The sequence below is a fragment of the Anolis sagrei genome, chromosome 1, assembly GCF_037176765.1.
Source record: "Anolis sagrei isolate rAnoSag1 chromosome 1, rAnoSag1.mat, whole genome shotgun sequence".
Lineage (NCBI taxonomy): Eukaryota > Metazoa > Chordata > Lepidosauria > Squamata > Dactyloidae > Anolis > Anolis sagrei.
In genome coordinates this window covers 199511786-199533305 of record NC_090021.1, presented here as the reverse complement: position 1 = coordinate 199533305, position 21520 = coordinate 199511786, and the positions used below count along the sequence as shown (strand labels likewise).

At 41.5% G+C, this 21520-nt stretch overlaps 1 protein-coding gene across 6 annotated transcripts in view; it reads left to right on the top strand.

Annotated features, from left to right (window-relative positions):
- Window positions 1-21520, top strand: part of SLC4A10 (solute carrier family 4 member 10) — a 199634-nt gene that overhangs the window by 32218 nt on the left and 145896 nt on the right. For 5 of the 6 annotated variants that reach the window (XM_060777877.2, XM_060777869.2, XM_060777832.2 and 2 more), the window contains exon 2: window positions 8150-8236. In XM_060777877.2, coding sequence (XP_060633860.2) covers window positions 8150-8236 — 87 coding nt within the window. Of the gene's footprint in view, window positions 1-8149; window positions 8237-20141; window positions 20643-21520 lie in introns of those variants that run through there. The other variant, XM_060777861.2, reaches the window with a different exon arrangement.

The window sequence follows — 21520 nt, the reverse complement described above, 5'->3', positions numbered from 1 at the left end:
TTCGGAGCTTGAATTGCAGGTTCCAGTCAAACCTTCAAAACTGAAAAAACTTTTAGTCTTTCACTGAACAGTTCCTTAATTACAAACAGCCCGACCACCAGGGTCTGTTTAAAAAATAGTTCTTCCTCGAGCTATCTATATAAATAAAAATGTAATGTTCGTTTGTGGGACATAACTCAAAAACCACTGGACGAATTGCCATCAAATTTGGCCACACGATACCTACTAACCCAAGGAATGACCATCACTCAAAAATTAATTTTGTCATTTGGGAGTTGTAGTTGCTGGGATTTATAGTTAACCTACAATCAAAGGGCATTCTGAACTCCACCAATGATGGAATTGAACCAGTCTTGGCACACAGAACTCCAATGACAATGAAAATACTGGAAGGGTTTAGTGTGCATTGACCTTGAGTTTGGGAGTTGTGGTTAACCTACAACCAGAGAGCACTGTGGACTCAAACAATGATTGATCTGGACCAACCTTGGCACAAATATGAACACAGATGGAGTTTGGGGGAAATAGTCCTTGGCATTTGGGAGTTGGAGCTACTGGGATTTATAGTTCACCTACAATCAAAGAGCATTCTGAACCTTACCAACGAGAGAATTGGGGCAAACTTCCTTCAAAGAACCCCCAAGACCAACAGTAAATACTTAAGGCTCCATCCCCTCTTGGCTCTGTGTTCACGAAATGGCTGCCTGTTTGCTCCACCCCTTCGACTCTGAGCAAAGAAAATGGCTGCCTGGCCTTTTAAAAAATACCCAATCTTTTATACCAGCCCTGCACAGAAGGCCAATATGTTACAGTCTCCAACTCTTATCATCTTTAGCTAATTTAGGATGGATCTACACTGCCCTGTATCACAGGATCTGGCCCCAGATTATCTGCTTTGAATTGGATTATATGAGTCTCCATTGCCATATAATCTGGGATAAACAGATAATCTGGGATCAAATCCTGGGATACAGGGCAGTGTAGAAGGGGTCTCAGACTCTTGTGAGAGATAATGGGAGTTCCAATCCAGCAACACAGTTCCCTATCCCTTGTGTAACAACTCAAACTCCCAAGGAAGCTTCAGGAGAATAAATATTATTCCAGGCATACGCAGCTGCAGCCAAAGGGTAGGGAAGATGTCTTTTCTGAGGAGAAATAGTGATGGAAACAGCCTAGCAACACCAAGCAGCTGGCACAGCTCATAGGAAGGTTCTTGGCAACAAAAGAGAAAGTCTCATACTTTTGCATGCTTTTTTTTTGGTGCAGTGGCACATTGTATATTTATGTTTTTGGTTGTAGGCACCATGGTGTGCCGGTTGTTAGCCGTCCTGAGTCCTTCTGCGGAGGTCAAGATAGGACAGGATACAAATGTCTGAAATATTAATAATAAAATAATAAATAAAATAACTAAGATCTATCATGGAAGGATTCAGAAAGACAGTCACTAGTTGCCTGGAAGGTGTGAAGCTTTACTTTGTGTAACACCAACATTGTGGATGTATGAAGGAATGGGATTCTAGAGACCCTGTGTACTATCGCAGATTACAGGGGCTCACCGGTGGCATTGTGGGCAGAGTGAATTTGTTCTAGGACTCAGGGAGATCTAGATTCAACTCTTCACTCAGCCATAAGATTCGCTGGGAGAGCTTGGGATAATCATTCTTGGAGTGGCTGCTCCAGACTGGAATTCCCTCTCTAGAGAGACCAGGGCTGGATCTACACAGCCCTATATCACAGGATATGATCCCAGATTGTCTGCTTATCCCAAATTATCTGGCACTGTAGACTCATATAATCCTGTTCAAAGCATATAATTGGAGTGCCTGGTGGCACAGTGGGTTAAAGCGCTGAACTGCTGAGCTTGTTGACCGAGAGGTCGCAGGTTCGAATTTGGGGAGCCACATGAGCTTCCACTGTGAGCCCCAGCTTCTGCCAACCTAGCAGTCTGAAAACATGCAAATGTGAATAGATCAATAGATACCGCTCTGGTAGGAAGGTAACAGCACACCATGCAGTCATGCCGGTCACATGACCTTGGAGGTGTCTATGGGCAATGCCAGCTCTTCGGCTTAGAAATGGAGATGAGCACCAGCTCCCAGTGTTGGACACAACTGGACTTTATGTCAGGGGAAAACCTTTACCTTTTTCTAATGCACTTTGAAGCTGCATCATATGGTCAGTGTAGACTCATATAATGTAGCTTAATTGTATTGATCTACATCATATGAGTCTACACTGATCATATAATGCAGTTTCAAACTGTAGTGTAGATGGAGCCTCAGATTGAAACTTATAACGAGCTCTGTGTTTTCTGGCTCGTGGGCTATCCTGACTACTTATTGGGATATGGTAAGTAACATCTGATCCCTAACTACCCTGAAGGCAGCAGATTTTATCTGAATTTGGAAACTAAGCAGGATGGGGAATTCACCAAAAACACCTGGGGATCCACAGGTTGAGAACCACTGCTTTTGGCCAAGACAGTCATCAAGGTCACTCAAGGGGTTTCCATGGCTGAGTGGCAATTTGAACCCTGGTTTCCAGAATACTAGTTCAACACTCAAAACACTAAACCAGATTAGATCTCAGCTTGGTAGGGAGAATATCCTCTTGTGTTGTAAGGCTTGCCTAGCTTGGGTACCAGCAAGTGGCAGCTAGAAACAACTTTCCCTTGGTGTTACTTAGACTTGGCCCCAGTCCAAGCCATTTCTCTGTTCCAAAGAAAACAGTTTATAAGAAACTTCAACTTCAGGGTTGGATCAGTGGCTTGGAACGTGGGGTAGATTTGCAATGGCATTGCCCTACCCTGATACAGTCAAGCCTGTGTGTAAAAATGTCAAACGCAGGACCCTTTGTTGAGCAGGAAAAAAGGCAAAAGAAGGACCAATCTGAAATAAAGCATCTTTTTTACTGGACAGTCGCTAGCAGTTTATTACCTGGCTAGCTATTATTTCAAGTAGAAAAGTTTGTACATGTAAAGCATTGAACCCAGGAAAGGAGTGTATTATTTATTTATTTCAAACATTTGTACCCCATCTTTCTCAGCCCCCGAGGGAGGACTCAGGGTGGCTTACAACGGCAATAATTCGATTCCAACACATACAAAAACACAACATGACATAACACAGTAGATAAAAGCAGTAGGTTCAAATCCACTTAAAACATTATTATCAACCATACTGCCATATCTGAGTCTGATTCAGCGACCAACGCTGCAGTCCAAAGCCTGTCCATAATCCGTTCTAAAACATTGTGATTGCTGTCAAGCCTATTACCCAAATGCCTGGTCCCCAAACCATGTTTTGAGCTTCTTCCTAAAGGAAAGGAGGGATGGAGCTGACCTAATTTCGCTGGGGAGCGTGTTCCACAGGAGGGGAGCCACCACTGAGAAGACCCTGTTTCTCATCCCTGCCAAATGCATTTGTAAAGAAGGCGGGATTGAGAGCAGGGCCTCCACGGACGATCATAAACTCTGAGGCAGGATGTAGAGGGAGATACATTCAGACAAGCAAGCTAGGCTGGTGGAGCTGCACTGGGTCCTGGATTTTGCCCTTGCACCGCCCCCCGCCCCCCAAGCAGCTAAGCAAAACACTTCCAGTCTATTTTTGCAATACTTTGATCATTTTAAACCCAGATGTTTAATTTTGGGAGAGGAGTCCAGGCATTTGGGGATCTGTGAAAAAAAAAAGAGTTGGGGCCCTCAAGCAGCAGGAGTTACTCTTTAAGAAAAAGAACAAACCTAAGATTCCCAGAACAAGTTTATGTTCTCTGTGTGTGTATCTGTGAGTGTTCCCTTGGGGGAAATCCTTTCAGCTTAATAGCCAAGGCTTATAATGGGTCAGTGAAGATTCTGCAAAGCCTCCCAAGAGGCCTACATTTACAAAGAAGTGCAATTGCAGCAATGTTTTGCTGTGTAGTGGGATACCTTTCTAGCATTTATCCATTTCAAGCAATCACTTGATGAACATCCTTTCACATGAGCATGGTAATAAATGTTTAACCCTGGTGTTTCTTTTTAGAATTTAATCGAAGCCCCTGGAATGCTATGAGATGTTAAATGCTATTGTGATTAATATCATTTATATCATTTACTATATATATATATAATATATATATAATATATGTCGCTAACTGTGGCCCCATCTATACTGCCATATAGTGTACCTTGAGGGAACCCCCGGTGGCGCAGTGGGTTAAACTGCTGAGCTGCTGAACTTGCTAACCGAAAGGTCGCCGGTTCGAATCCGGGGAGCGGCGTGAGCTCCTACTGTTAGCCTCAGCTTCTGACAACCTAGCAGTTTGAAAACATGCAAATGTGAATAGATCAATAGGTACTGCTCCAGCGGGAAGGTAACAGCGCTCCATGCAGTCATGCCGGCCACATAACCTTGGAGGTGTCTATGGACAATGCCAGCTCTTCGACTTAGAAATGGAGATGAGCACCAGCCCCCAGAGTGAGACACAGCTGGACTTAATGTCAGGGGAAAACCTTTACCTTTATCTAATGCACTTTGAAGCTGCATCATATGGTCAGTGTAGACTCATATAATGCAGTTTAATTGTATACATCATATGAGTCTACACTGATAATAAAATGCAGTTTCAAACTATAGTGTATATGGAGCCTCAGACTGAAACTTATAAAGAGCTCTGTGTTTTCTGGCTCATAGGCCATCTTGACTACTTATTGGAATGTGATAAGTAACAACTGATCCCTAACTACTCTGAAGACAGCAGATCTTATCTGATTTGGAAACTAAGCAGGATGGAGAATTCACCAAGAACTACTGTATGATATATTTCAGAAGTAAAATGCACAGATTCCTGATACATAGAGAGTAACTTGATACAGTTATAGATGCATTTTTTTAAAAAAAAAACTTCCCAATTTTTAAATGTCATGGATATATATATATATATATATTCATATATATTCAAGTATAAGTTTAGAAATATAGTTAAAAAACTCAACCTCAAAAAACTGGGTCAAAATTTCCACAGGTCAGTGTGGCTATTGCACCTCTGCTCTTGCAAAAAAAAGGAATCCTCCCCATCTGTGAACAGAGTGGCAAAATGTGAGAGCTTAGTACATTCCGGAAAAGACTAAAAGAAGAACCAATCCCCTCTAGTCTTTCTGCCATGGCACTACTTTGGTACTTGTTTTAATGGGTTGGGAAACGGCCATGGAGTCTAGCTCCTAAGGAGGCATTGATGCCTTCCTCTCTCCATGGAATAACCTTCAACTTATCCATACATCATATCAAATCCATAATTTTGCCCCCAAACCTTACTTCGATATATACATGTGTATAGCATTTGCAATTACTTTTTAAAGATATATGAATGTGAAGCATTGCTGCCCTCAGATACAAAACACACTTGCCTCTTATCCACCTCATGTCTGCTTTAGCACCCACAGCAGAAAACACGACAGTAGCACAAGAAGCATGTGGTATTTCCAGATATAGGAAGGAACTATTTAGTTAACATCAACTAAACTGGAAAATTTTCTAACAGAAAGCTGCAATTTAATTACATTTCACTTTAACCTAATTGACTTTGCGCAGGAATTTTAAGATTAACTTAATTCCGGAATTACGTTATAAATTAATAAAATGACAGGCAGTGCTAAAGAGCCAACAGTTGTCACATTTCCCAGTTGGTTCATTATCCAATATCTAGTTCTGTTGGGATTTTTTGAAAAACAATTATTGCTTGTCAGGGTTGGGAATTACAGTGTTTAGGTCACAGGATCCAAACTCCATATTTTAATTCATGATTTGTGTGTGTATGATAGTTTAGTGAAATCTAAGATTTAAAATTTTAAACCAACAAGTGGGCAGAGACAATTTAGACAAAACAATGATTTTCTTTGCTTCTAGATAATTCTACTAAATAGAGATTTTTTTTCACCTTTTCAAAGGGCTCTGAAGCTTTCAACTGCTGGATGTTTACTAGGGATCTGCAAGAGGCCTAGTAAAGGAGCCAAAGGATTTGAGACTGTAAGGGAGAGAGAAAGGGAAAATAAGAGTTTTTGTTAGGTGGATGAGAATTTTTTTTCCAAAAATTCATGCAGCTGCTGGTTTTTTTCCAGTCTCAAACAGGCACAAAAATGGGAATAGATGGAAATTTTAGGTGGTAGTTTAGTTTTTATGGGGGAAACCACCAAGAAGCCTGTAGGCTTTATTTTAAAGGAAAGAGCTGGTAAGCTCTTTGACATAGAAAACTTTATGAATTTTATGAGGCTGCCATAAATCCACAGACATTCTTTTTTAAAAATAGAGTAACAAGTTTTGTATGAAAGGAATACTGTGTTTGTAGTATACTTTGATTTTAGTGTGGAGCCCCCAGTGGCGCAATGGGTTAAACCCTTGTGCCGGTTTATACTGCTAACCGAGAGGTTAGTGGTTTGAATCCGGGGAGCGGAGTGAGCTCCCATCTGTTAGCTTTGGCTCCCCGTGCAGTGACACAAGAGAAGCCTCCCACAGGATGGTAAAACATCGAACATCAAACATCTGGGCAACATCCTTGCAGACAGCCAATTCTCTCACACCAGAAACGACTTGTAGTTTCTCAAGTTGCTCCTCACACACACACACAAGTAGGGCCTTCAGCAAGTTCCCACATGATATTGTTGCAGATAAGCTAGCAAAATGTTTCCCAGACAATGCTACTGTTAGATGAATTTATCATTGGCTGACTGACCAAATCCAAAGATGCTCACCAGTGGCTCACCTTCATCATAGAGAAAACAGTGCTTGTAAGACCTAATTGGGAGTGGACCCATGGAGGCATATAGATATGTGTATAAATTCACTTCTGAATTATGTTGGTCTATATGCAAAGCTCCTCTGTTATCATAAGGCTGAACCCCCCCCCCCCCCCAAGAATTGCTCAAATGCCAGTGTATCCTACAGTCACACAACACTCTTTGCTCAATGCTGAAATCACAATTTCTTGTTGATGGAAGTCAGTGCAAGGTCCGTGTCACAAACAGAAGGTGTGCATTTGTTTTAACAATCAAATGCAAGAGTCACACTCCCTTCTGCACATCTTAGAATTTACTACTTTTTTGGTGTCTCATGTGTTGTATACTAGTTTTGCTGGTGATGAAAAAGGTAACTTTCAAATAGGTGATTAGACTCATTTCTGATTGGTGGAACCACAGGGGTAATATCCACACATTCCCCAAACATATTCCACAAGGGTTAGACAATTCTGGATTTTTAAAATTAAAATTATGATTTTCTGGCATGGTAATAAGTGGATTTCCACATAAAACTAAATCATGACTTAATGTTATGAAAATAAGTTAGAGAAAGCTGGAATCAAATATACTCCTGCCAGAAGCTTTCACCTCCATTTTAGTTGAACCCCTGAAACTAGATAAACCAGGTAACCTTTACTGTGATTTATTAAAACTACAGTTTCTTCCAGTGTTTTGGAGTAATCTTGAGAACTGTTCTAAAAGGTAAAAAAAGTAATAAAAACAACTGTCATGAAACAATCATTTCATGATATCAGATTATTTCAACTGGTTGTAATCACAACCACAATTTTGAGTTCAGATATATGGCTAAAATGAGGTTAACTTAAAACATTCTTATCCTGAAAGAGGAAACGGTTGGGAAGAGTTTGGAAATGTAAAGCTGTGATTTAGTGTCACTGGACGTGGTGAATGGAGGCTTCCGTGCCAGTGGAGCAGTGAACCTTCTGTTTGCTTAATTGAGTTATCCATAAAATAGAAACTATTTTGGAGGCTAGGTTCAGCACTTTGGATAGCTCCTGTAAAATTCAGTCTTAAGCTTGGAGCTGATTCATTACTGTGTGGAAGCCACAAACCACCACAATTTTGTATCCAAATATAGTATTTCTTCTGTTATCTGTGCCCACAGAGAAATGCGGCATAGACACAAATTTGTGTCTGAGTAGTGTCCACATCCTGGAAAAGACATTCAAGATGGAACAGTCCTGATTATTCTGTAAAGCTGAAATAGTCACACAGTGCTGTTGTTCATTTTCCATCTTGTGATATGTTTTGCCAACCACCCAGAATATAAAGTATTGTGTGTGAACTTGATAGCGCTTGCATATGATATTGTCAGCTACCTAAGCAAAATGTTAAAATGACACCCCTCCCTCTATCCAGGAACGCAGAGAAGAAGATTGGAGGCAGGAAAGTGACACCTCCCCTGGAATCAGCTTCCCAAACTCGACATCTTCATGTCAACTCATGGTAAGAATGACCCTGAGAATATTTATATTGTATGATTAAACATCTGGTCTTTCAGGTCATGCCACACCCAGTAGAATGAACTCGCCTCCATTGCAGCTCATGGTCAACCCAAAAAGAGAAGAAAATAAGAAATCCATTCATGGATTAAAAGTATTTTCAAGTGGGCTTATCAGTTTTTCCAAATCTGAGTCATTTTACATTGGATGTGTGACAATGTTTGGGTTGAATAATTGTTATTTCTATCATTGTTGTCGTCATCCTTCTTTTTTACCTCAAGATTAAGACCCAAAGTGCACCACAACTTTAAAAAACAATAGAATTAAAACATAGATAAGGTAATTATTAAAATAGAATTAAACTACAATTATTAAAACAATTCTGTTAACATACAATTAAAATGCTATTAAAACAGTTCCACTAAAACAGTGCAGTATCCCCTAGCCTGTTCTTTAGGAAACTGTTGAACTAAAAAGACTTTAGCCTGCCACTGGGAGGAATATATTTATTTATTAATCTTTGCAAGACCAGGTCCTTTAAGACATTTTGCAATTTGAAAATAGTAAAATTTAGCATCATGTTATAAACGTACTTTAAACATGTGTTCCATGCTTTAATTACCTCACATTTAGATTACCATAATACATTTTATCTGAGGCTGCCTTTGGAAAGTGTTTGAAAACTATATTAGTACAAATTTTCACAAACTGTAAACTGGGATTTGCTTCATACATAGTTTCTGGTCTGGAACCAGTTGCATTAGCTGTTGGTTCAAGATGTTGGATTTCTTTTATAAATACCTAAAAGACAAAGTTACATGGTAGGCTATCTTCTCCTGTATGAGGTTGCCCCTGACCATCATTACTGGCCCTCTCACATGTCCTGTCTCTAAGAACAGCTACTTGTGATGGGACCTGTTTGGCAGCAGCTTATGAGTGATTGTGGAGCTCTCTTGTAGAAGAAATCAGGTTTTATCCAATGCTAGGAAGTTTCAGATTGGAAAAAATTCTACTGTATCATCAGGCTACTAGTTTATAAAATTGTTATGGCAATATAAGTTTTGCTTGTACTTTTGTGGAATTTTCACACACAAATATCTAATGTGAAAAAATAGTGAAAAGATATGCAAAACTCATCTTTTTCTCTCAGTTGGGTGAAAGCACTCAATTGTTTATGCTCACATGGAAGAGTGAAATAACCAAACATGTACATCCCTAGCATTATTTATTTGTTTGTTTACAGCATTTTCATTGTGCTCTTTTCAGCCCGAAGGCAACTCAGGGCGGCGCACAGCTTGGCAACAATTAGATGCCACAACATACATGCTTACATATTAAATAAAAACATTTAAAATCACATAATAAAAATCCATATAAAACCAATTAAAACTATATACTCCATGTCTTCCAGTTAAACTCCTTATCCATTGGCATTGTCTAAGCTGTTCCGTGTTCATTATTTCATCATACTGTGTTTAACTAATTATACTGTGTTTCCAAAAGTTTGCTCAAAGAGCCAGGTTTTTACTCTTTTCTGAAAGGTCAGGAGGGAGGGGGTTGATCTAATATCCCTGGGAAGGGAGTTCCACAGCCGAGGGGTCACCACTGAGAAGGCCCTGTCTCTCGACCTCACCAAGAACACCTGCGAGGAAGGTGGAATCAAGAGCAAGGCCTCCCCAGATGATCTTAAATTCCTGGATGGTTCATAAAGAGCGATACATTCAGACAGATAAGCTGGAGCAGAACAGCTTAGGGCTTCATAGGCTAAAGCCAGCACTTTGAATTGTGTTTGTTAGCAAACTGGGAGCCAATGGAGCTGGTGCAATAGAGGAGTTGTATGCTCCATGAGTGTTGCTCCAGTTAGTAACCTGACTGCTGCCTGCTGGACCATTTGAAGCTTCCGAACAGTCTTCAAAGGCAACCCCACATGGAGTGTGTTGCAGTAGTTTATACGGGATGTGACCAGAGCGTGGACTACCATGGCCAACTCAGACCTCCCAAGGTACGGGCACAGCTGGCGCACAAGCTTTAACTGTGCAAATGCTCCCCTGGTCACCACCGAAACCAGGGGTGGATCTTCTGAAAGGATGATTTTGCCAGTTACTAAAACATAATGAAAAATTTTAAATTTTTTCAAGCTAGTTAGTCAAAGTGGCTTTAGTATTTGTTTTCATTCAAACATGGCATTTTAAAACAGATTTCTGAGCTTTTGTGCTTTCAGATTCTGATGATTGTGAATTTCAGCCTCTTTCCCCTTTCCAATTGTTGAAAAATAGTCTTCGGTTTGCTAGAGATGTGACAGCAGTGACAGGCAAGACACATGCCCATATAAGCACCTCATACTTCCATCTCTAAAGAGATTGGCTGTGTAAGTTGGTGTATGTGCAGGTAGAGTTAGCAGTCATGCTGTGTTTGAATTGGTGTTTCAGTGGACTGACTCACATCCTCTTGCAGTGAGAGAGATGGCAATGCGGCCTTCTCCATCACTGTATTGTGACATGGATGGATGTGTCATCTTCCCAGATCCTTGCTACTGATGACTCCCATGAAAACAACAGCAATTGCCAGTTTGGGTCTTTTTGTGACTCATAGGTAATGACTCACCAACAGTGTTGTCTTTAGCCATTGCTCTGGCTTATATTCAGCATCATTAGCTCATCTGAGCCTAGACTGCATATATTCCACTGTGGAAGGAGATGCTCCTGAGCTGTAGACTATGGACATGGTTTTACATTGAGTTCCAGATGGGCCACTAGGCTTTCCTGGGAGACTATGAGGTTTAATATTAGCATGATTACTTCTATCTGATAGAACAGTGATTGTAACAATAGTGAACCAGATGCCCTTGCCTTATTTATTCAGTGAGAAGTAGGAGAAAGAGGTGAGTGGCGAGGACCCTGCTTGTTGAGGAAGCACAACTGATGCACACCTGTGTCTGTGATGCAGTGCTTTATATCAATTAGCTCTTATGGCCTGCATAGGCCTGAATTAGTATTATGGGAGCAACGGAACTGAGCCAAAATGGGAAGCAGTTTTCACAGCTCATTTATAAATTCTAGGGTGCAGTTCACTGTGTTACTGGTTTTTAATCTTTAGATGTTATAGAGCCTTTTTTGAGCTTGAGAGGTACAACTGGCAATTTTGTTGTTTTATGCCTTCAAGTTGTTTCCAACTTTCTGTGACTATAAGGTGGTCTATCTTGGGTTTATCTGGGACTGAGAGTATGTGACTTGTCCGGGTCATCTAGTGGGTTTCCATGGCCAAGTGGGGAATTGAATTTTGGTCTCCAGAGTTGTAATCCAGCACTCAAACCATTAGATCAGTGGTTCTCAACCTGTGGGTCCCAGCCAGTTTACCAGCTGTTAGGATTTCTGGGAGTTGAAGGCCAAAACATCTGGGTACTCACAGGTTGAGAACCACTACATTAGATTATGTTGGGATTAGCTGGGATCAAATATAGCAAATGCCCACAGATATATGCTTTGTGTCCTACTTACTATACACATTGGACAGGGTTGTTGTGGAAGTTAATTTTTCTTCCCTGTCAACTGAAATCTAGCAATCACTGCTGTGTATGTGTTTGTGTGCATAAATACATATGTATGCATATGTAGGTTTTAGCTTCTTCCCTTGCTATCATTGTGAACAATGTTGCTTTTAGTGTTAAAGTCCCTGCATACTTGCTAAAGATTGCTATCTCTGGGTATGGGTTTTTGCCACTAGTTTGAACTCCCTTGCTGTCCTGGGGCCAGTAATAACAATGTTGGAACAATGAGAGTAGGAAACAAGGAAAATTGAGTTGGGGTCACATCTGGAACAATCAAGAACTGTATATGACCACTAAGCTGTGCTCCTCTCCAGTAGAATATTGCATAGAGAAAGCAAAGCTGTATTCCAGAGTGAGTGAGGCAAATTACATAACCCTTTGCACAGACATAGATATGAGCGTTGCTGCAGAAGGGCCTATATTATAGCACTGTGAGAAATCTTATGCACATTCTTCTTGTGTGGGCCATTTCCCTTCCACTTGCAGTTTTTTTGGATCCAACAAGTAAAGTAGTGGTAGGCAAAATATAGCCTTCCACTCAGAGGCGGCCCTAGGTAATTTTTAATGGTAAGCAAACAGTATTTTGGCGCCCCCCCCCCCCAAAACCAATCACTATCTATCTATCTATCTATCTATTAGGCCTGGGTAACAACGCAAAAATTTGTTTCTAAAATCGTTTTGAAATTGGGGTTTTTTTTTGTTTCGATATTTAAAATAATTACAAAATTTTCAAAAAAAAAAGTTCGGTATTTACGAAATTTCGTAAATATTTACAAAACATTTTGTAAAGATGGTACCCTTTTTTTTCAATATTTTTTCAATATTTTTTCAATATTTTTTCAATATTTTTTAAATTTAATTATTAATTTAGTAGAATAGGGAGGAGAAATTAAAATTATTATTAAGGAGGGAAGGCAGGCACTCACTCTGGCGGGCCCTCTAATCAAGGTGGTCAGTTGAAACATTCACACCTCGCTCCAGCAGACAAGAGTCCTTTGTCCCACCCTGGTCATTATTCCACATAAATATATAAACCCTTTTTCCTACTTCCAACAGACCTCACTAGTAGAGGATGCTTGCCATAGATGCAGGCAAAACGTCAGGAGAGAATGCCTCGCTCGCCCCTCTCGCTCGCCGCTCGCTCGCCCCTCTCGCTCGCCGCTCGCTCGCCCCTCTCGCTCGCCGCTCGCTCGCCCCTCTCGCTCGCCCCTCGCGCTCGCCGGTCGCTCGCCCCTCTCGCTCGCCATAGATGCAGGCGAAAAGTCAGGAGAAAATGCCTCTAGGCCATGGCCATATGGCCTGAAAAAACCTACAACAACCCAATCAGGGACATCTGTAATCACCTCTCAACAAAAGATTGCTCCAGGCACTGCCAGGCCATGAAATGCTAATCAAGGTGGTCAGTTGAAACATTCACACCTCGCTCCAGCAGACAAGAGTCCTTTGTCCCACCCTGGTCATTATTCCACATAAATATAAACCCTTATAAATATAGACTTCACTACCTCTGAGGATGCTGCTTGCCATAGATGCAGGCAAAACGTCAGGAGAGAATGCCTCGCTCGGCCCTCTCGCTCGCCATAGATGCAGGCGAAAAGTCAGGAGAAAATGCCTCTAGGCCATGGCCATATGGCCTGAAAAAACCTACAACAACCCAATCAGGGACATCTAATCACCTCTCAACAAAAGATTGCTCCAGGCACTGCCAGGCCATGAAATGCTAATCAAGGTGGTCAGTTGAAACATTCACACCTCGCTCCAGCAGACAAGAGTCCTTTGTCCCACCCTGGTCATTATTCCACATAAATATAAACCCTTATAAATATAGACTTCACTACCTCTGAGGATGCTGCCTGCCATAGATGCAGGCAAAACGTCAGGAGAGAATGCCTCGCTCGCCCCTCTCGCTCGCCATAGATGCAGGCGAAAAGTCAGGAGAAAATGCCTCTAGGCCATGGCCATATGGCCTGAAAAAACCTACAACAACCCAATCAGGGACATCTAATCACCTCTCAACAAAAGATTGCTCCAGGCACTGCCAGACCATCAAATGCTAATCAAGGTGGTCAGTTGAAACATTCACACCTCGCTCCAGCAGACAAGAGTCCTTTGTCCCACCCTGGTCATTATTCCACATAAATATATAAACCCTTATAAATATAGACTTCACTACCTCTGAGGATGCTGCCTGCCATAGATGCAGGCAAAACGTCAGGAGAGAATGCCTCGCTCGCCCCTCTCGCTCGCCATAGATGCAGGCGAAAAGTCAGGAGAAAATGCCTCTAGGCCATGGCCATATGGCCTGAAAAAACCTACAACAACCCAATCAGGGACATCTAATCACCTCTCAACAAAAGATTGCTCCAGGCACTGCCAGACCATCAAATGCTAATCAAGGTGGTCAGTTGAAACATTCACACCTCGCTCCAGCAGACAAGAGTCCTTTGTCCCACCCTGGTCATTATTCCACATAAATATATAAACCCTTATAAATATAGACTTCACTACCTCTGAGGATGCTGCTTGCCATAGATGCAGGCAAAACGTCAGGAGAGAATGCCTCGCTCGGCCCTCTCGCTCGCCATAGATGCAGGCGAAAAGTCAGGAGAAAATGCCTCTAGGCCATGGCCATATGGCCTGAAAAAACCTACAACAACCCAATCAGGGACATCTAATCACCTCTCAACAAAAGATTGCTCCAGGCACTGCCAGACCATCAAATGCTAATCAAGGTGGTCAGTTGAAACATTCACACCTCGCTCCAGCAGACAAGAGTCCTTTGTCCCACCCTGGTCATTATTCCACATAAATATATAAACCCTTATAAATATAGACTTCACTACCTCTGAGGATGCTGCCTGCCATAGATGCAGGCAAAACGTCAGGAGAGAATGCCTCGCTCGCCCCTCTCGCTCGCCATAGATGCAGGCGAAAAGTCAGGAGAAAATGCCTCTAGGCCATGGCCATATGGCCTGAAAAAACCTACAACAACCCAATCAGGGACATCTAATCACCTCTCAACAAAAGATTGCTCCAGGCACTGCCAGACCATCAAATGCTAATCAAGGTGGTCAGTTGAAACATTCACACCTCGCTCCAGCAGACAAGAGTCCTTTGTCCCACCCTGGTCATTATTCCACATAAATATATAAACCCTTATAAATATAGACTTCACTACCTCTGAGGATGCTGCTTGCCATAGATGCAGGCAAAACGTCAGGAGAGAATGCCTCGCTCGGCCCTCTCGCTCGCCATAGATGCAGGCGAAAAGTCAGGAGAAAATGCCTCTAGGCCATGGCCATATGGCCTGAAAAAACCTACAACAACCCAATCAGGGACATCTGTAATCACCTCTCAACAGAAGATTGCTCCAGGCACTGCCAGGCCATGAAATGCTAATCAAGGTGGTCAGTTGAAACATTCACACCTCGCTCCAGCAGACAAGAGTCCTTTGTCCCACCCTGGTCATTATTCCACATAAATATAAACCCTTATAAATATAGACTTCACTACCTCTGAGGATGCTGCCTGCCATAGATGCAGGCAAAACGTCAGGAGAGAATGCCTCGCTCGCCCCTCTCGCTCGCCATAGATGCAGGCGAAAAGTCAGGAGAAAATGCCTCTAGGCCATGGCCATATGGCCTGAAAAAACCTACAACAACCCAATCAGGGACATCTGTAATCACCTCTCAACAGAAGATTGCTCCAGGCACTGCCAGGCCATGAAATGCTAATCAAGGTGGTCAGTTGAAACATTCACACCTCGCTCCAGCAGACAAGAGTCCTTTGTCCCACCCTGGTCATTATTCCACATAAATATAAACCCTTATAAATATAGACTTCACTACCTCTGAGGATGCTGCCTGCCATAGATGCAGGCAAAACGTCAGGAGAGAATGCCTCGCTCGCCCCTCTCGCTCGCCATAGATGCAGGCGAAAAGTCAGGAGAAAATGCCTCTAGGCCATGGCCATATGGCCTGAAAAAACCTACAACAACCCAATCAGGGACATCTGTAATCACCTCTCAACAGAAGATTGCTCCAGGCACTGCCAGACCATCAAATGCTAATCAAGGTGGTCAGTTGAAACATTCACACCTCGCTCCAGCAGACAAGAGTCCTTTGTCCCACCCTGGTCATTATTCCACATAAATATAAACCCTTATAAATATAGACTTCACTACCTCTGAGGATGCTGCTTGCCATAGATGCAGGCAAAACGTCAGGAGAGAATGCCTCGCTCGCCCCTCGCCCAAAATCTGGCTACCAGTACCCTCTAAAATAACCCTCTAAAATCAGAACAATAAATAAAGAGCAACACTAAAAAAGGGGGGGAATTCCTGACATGCAGCAATCAGGGCCAGTTAACTGCTCCCAACAAAGGATTCCTGGGCAGCAACTAGCTCGGCTTCGAAGCTGCAAGGCCATTAAATACTCATCAAGATGACCAATTGCAACATTCACACTTACCTCAAGCAGACATGAGTTCTTTTTCCCACCCTGGACATTCCACAGATATACAAACCCCACTTGCCTAGTTACAAACAGACCTCACAGCCTCTTGAGGATGCCTGCCATAGATGTGGGTGAAACATCAGGTGAGAATGCTTCACCAAGCACCAAAGAGCATTCTGAACTCCACCAATAATAGAACTGAACCAAATTTGGCATACAGGACTTTCATGACTAACAGAAAATACTGGAGAGGGGGTTGGGAAAAATAGACCCTGACATTTGGGAATTGCAGTTTACCAAGCACCAAAGAACATTCTGAGCTCCACCAACAATAGAATTGAACCAAGCTTGGCATATAGGGCTTCCATGACCAAATACTAGAGGGGTTTGGGGGAGGCATGTACAAAAGATGACATTTGCAGTACCTTTTGACCAGGCCTCCTTGCTGCCCTGAGAGGGGTCCAGGCTCAGCTGCAGCAGGGAAGGAAAGGGAAAGCGAAAGAAAGAGCCTGGCTGGCTGGCTGGCTGCCTCCCTCCTGGCAGCACGTGGAGGGAGGGAGGGAGGACTTCCCTCTCGCCTAGTGGGCGGGGCCTGCGCTTCTCCATTAGAAGAAGGCTGTGGAGGGCGCATGGGGCCTGCAGGAGGAGGCGTGGCCTAAGGACAGAACAGCGCCCCCTGGCAAAAAAAGTATTCCGCCACCGCTTACTTCGAGTAATGGACGGGCCGCCCCTGCTTCCACTTGATGTTGGGCTTCAAAACTCATCAATCCTCACTGCTGGATCTACTGCCTAGAGCTGCTTGGAGTTGTGATCCAATAATGCTTGGTTGGCCACACTAGGCTCACTTTTGCAATCAATGTTTTATTAATTCTTGCACTATAATCTCCATTTGCTTTGTCAAATGTGGCATATTTTGTAGGAACATTTTGTGCTGAAATAGCTAGGTGAAATACCAACTAAATTTAAAACCAAGCTGGCTAGCTTTTCATCTTCCAGAGGGATACAGCATATCTTTCATCAGATTTTTTATCTCTAATTTCTGTTATTAAAGTGGTTGCTTCAAATCTAATGGCATAACTGTACATTTGGCCCTCTATACCCATGTATTCGGCATCCATGGTTTCAACCACCTGTAATTTTTTTAAAATTAAAAAAATCAACTTGTTTTGCCATTTATGAGGGACACAATTTGACTATACCATTGTATATAATGGGGCTTAAATGTCCATTGATTTGGGTCTCAATAGAGAGTCCTGGAACCAAGACCTAGTATTTAGATGCTTTCTCCTACCACAAATTGACATATTGATAAATTGACAAAATTATGTCAATTCCAAAGCATCAGTACCTCTGGAGAACTTGAAAGCTCATGTTTCTAATTACCATATGTTATCCAAAAGCGTTGATGAACTTTCTGAGCTCTTGGCATAGAAACAGTTGGCAAGGTTTTTATTCTTCCCTATTATACATGCAGGTCTTCATCCTCCTTTACCCTTCTGAAAGGTACAGGAACCATGGGAAAGCACTCCATTAAAAACCAAAGCACAAACATCTATTTTTCTTCTTACTGCCATTTTCATATTCTGCATGACAGCTCTTCAGATGTGTGAAGACTTCTATTATGCTTTGCTTTAATCTTCACTTTGCCAGCCTAAACATGCCCAGTACTTTCAACTTGATTTCCCATCCTTCTTTAGCATTTGTCATTATCCACAAAAATCTCTTTAGGTTTAGCAAAGGCAAGTGTTCTGAGTAGAATAAATGCAGTCTATCAGTTACTCAGATAATGAATTTTCCTCTTATTTGTTTCTGGCTTCCCAATGGCTCACAAAGTAACACTTAATAATACATTTCTCTTGAAATTCATTTTTACTAATCATTTCTTCTGAAAGAAAGTACTTCAGAAGCCATGCAGTTTCACAAGTTCCAAAATGCGAAACCCAACTCCACAAAACAGAATAGATAGTCAGCCCTCTTCATCAATGGATTCTGTATCCATGGATCAAACCACCATCTATGACTTGAAAATACCAAAAAAAACAACAAAAGCAACCCTTAATTTTGCCATTTTATATGAGGGGCATCCGTTTACTACACCACTGATTATGACAGGACTTGTGTATCCACAGATTTTGGTATCCACAGATTCCAAAGATTCATTGTAGTTTTATCTAGTACATGTGCACCTTCCCAAGATTTGAGATTTTATGTTTTTCCCTTCATTTCAAATTACCTAGTTTTCATGTCAATTTTTAAAAAATGGCTAAATACTTATATTTAATTACGTAATATCTTAGCTTGCATCAACATTTTAAAATATTATAATCAGACTTATGGTTCAGTGTGATGTGGTAGTGGTTGTAGAGTATTGGTAGGGATGTGAGAAAGGATGCGATCATACATGCACTTTCCTTGGAGCATGCCTCTTTGAACTCAATAGAAATGTACAGGATTGTGTTGTTGCTTTCTGCCTTAAGTCAAATGGCAACTCTACACAGACACTGTGATGGAAGTGAATTGAAACAAACCTGTTTTTCTGTACAGCACCCACACAAACACCCCAGGAAACAGGTTGGGGCTGAGACAGTGACCATCGTATTCACTGATTAAGGATTGGAACTGAATCTAGGAAGTGAGTATCCACAACTAGACAGTTGGCAGAAAATGCAAGGCTACTTTCTTAACCGGTTTACTGGATGCACTGATGTACATATCCATGTTCATTCAGGATCATTTTGGTTTCCAGCCCTGCATGGGATACTCTGATTAGCTGAAGCACTTTATGTGGCTTTTCCTGTACTTTCTGATGAGTTTTTAGTGCACAGCTTCTATCTTGATGTGCTCTGCAGCACACATTGGGTGTGTATATTTTGTGGACAACCTGCCCTCAAGCTGGCTTTGAATTTCATTACAGTATCTATGTAGAAGCACTCTAAAACATATTGGGATCTGTGGAGTCAATATCACATTCAGAGCCAATACTCTGGTCTTTCTTTTTAAAAATCAGAGTGTGAATATTATAAAAACGTCTTTCTTCCATTAAATATATATATAGCTTCCTCCCTGGGAATTGCCAAGAATAGTTGAATTGTCTGTCTGATGCACGTGCCTTTGGAATTTTAAATTTTAGATCATTTTCTGTGGATGAAACTGTTGAAAACTGTGGGAAAATTCTGAAGTCGTTGCTTTGAGGATCTGTACCTTTAATCTCTTTGACCCAAATATAAATCTGAGAGCACTCAGTTCATTGTGATTACAACTTAAAATAGCATTGTGTGATTTATACTACAATATTGTGAGATGTAATTGGGTGGCACTTGCGTCTTGTTAATAAATTATTCACAGCTCTTCAAAAGAGAGCAATAAAATGCTGCGATGAAGTAAAATATGTGGCATGAACTGAAATTCCGATATGTGATTGTTTTGTTTGCTTTGTCCTGTCATAATACTGGCATGTTTACAAGCTCCGTTGATTTCTGGGTTACTACCAGGGAACAGTGCAAAAAAAAAAATGCAATGAGGATACAGCTTTTTGAAAATGTGCACAGTGTGCCGATAAATCTCTCTTTTTTGTACATGTAATGTATAAGTATGTATGTATACATACACACACAAACATACATATTTAGTAGATCTACCTTGCTTGATTGTTGCAGTAGCTGTTCCAGAGAACCTTAAATATATATCTGCTTTGCAATTCTTTATTATCTCTTTCTGATAATCTTCTTTTGCCTTGTATTGTGGAGCATTCTGTTCAGAATAGCAGCGTTGTCTGTTCAGAAGTGGTCGTGCGAGCAAAATTGGATAACCTGGATATGTCATTTTGCCTGGCAGTGTGTGTGTGTGTGTGTGTGCATTTATGCATGCGCCTATGCATCCCTCTCTCTCTCTCTCTCTCTCTCTGTCTGTCTTTGCTTTTTCTCTCTGTGTTTCTGTTTCTTGCTGTGTTGCATAATGGCTGTTTTCACCTTTAATTGTCCAGAGATTAAGCAACGACATCATTATCATCCATAATGGCAACCCAAGGGTTTATAATATCGCCAGCGAGGAGCTGAAGGATGTGGCTTGCTCTGTTTGGATGATGTGGGATTGCCTTAAGCAGAAAGCTTAGTGTTTTCGGATAGCCTTAGCAGCATCACTGATGTAGCTCTGCCAGTCCGTTTCACTAGTAGAGGAGAGTAACGGCATAAAGGGAGTGAGAGAAATATATTGAAGAGCTGGTATTTTGAAAGAAGCACGCTCATCTCTTACCAATGGAGAGACCTGATGTTATATTTGCTGGCCCAGAAGATGCCTGAGGGATAGATAGCCAAGTGTGATGCTTTGTTACAAGGCAGGGGATGCTCTCTGGGAATAAAAAGGTCATGCATCTTGGAGTCGGTGAGCCATTCCAGTCTCTAAGTCACCAGGTACGGCCTTGTGGTTTATGTTGCTTTTTCCAACCATAGTTTAATTTAGTATTTCCAGTATTGCCTGTAGCTGGTTCAGTCTAAAACAGGAGCACGCATTTATTTTTAGATGTTAATGCACAATTGCAATGACTTGTCTAAAATGCAAGAAAGGCTGTGTGTTTGAGATATCAAAAAGGATGGCATTTTTTAAAAGTGAGGAACTATTCTAAATATTTTGAAAAGGTATTTGAAAAGAGAGAGCAAGTCTGTTTTATATATGTCCATGTCCAGTAAAGCATATGTGTTAGCAGCATAGCACAACATATGGTACATATGTGACATAGGACAGTAGATGGAACAATGACTAACATGGGTTTTGTATTTACCGGCATCTTAGATTACCTTTGCAAAGTTCATTCACATAGTAGCACGTTAAACAGGGCTGAACATAACTTCAATGAAAGCACACTGTGAGCCATCTGTTTTATGAAAAAGGACTAAAAACAGCTGGTTGCATTCAGTGATAGGACAAAGTCATTTGGCAGAACCTTGACCCCTTTCTTATTTTAGAGCCATAGCCTGAGAACGTTTTGTTTTGTTTTGTTTTAGCAAGGGCTTGTCTTGTTCTTGGAGAGAGAACTACGATTCTCCTACCTTTTAGGGAGAATTGTACAAACAAATGGCTGGACAGAAAGGAGTGATTTTGAAAATATTGAAAAAGGTTGCCCTTTTGAGGGGAGGTCGAGTTGTGCATATAAGCAGATTACTATAATGTTCTTTATTCTTTTACCTGTAATCTTCCAGAGTCCCATTGTTATCCTAGGTTGTGCTACTGAAACAAAGTTTCTGAAATGGAAGGCAGCCGGGTCTGCATTTTATGTAACCTTTAAACCACC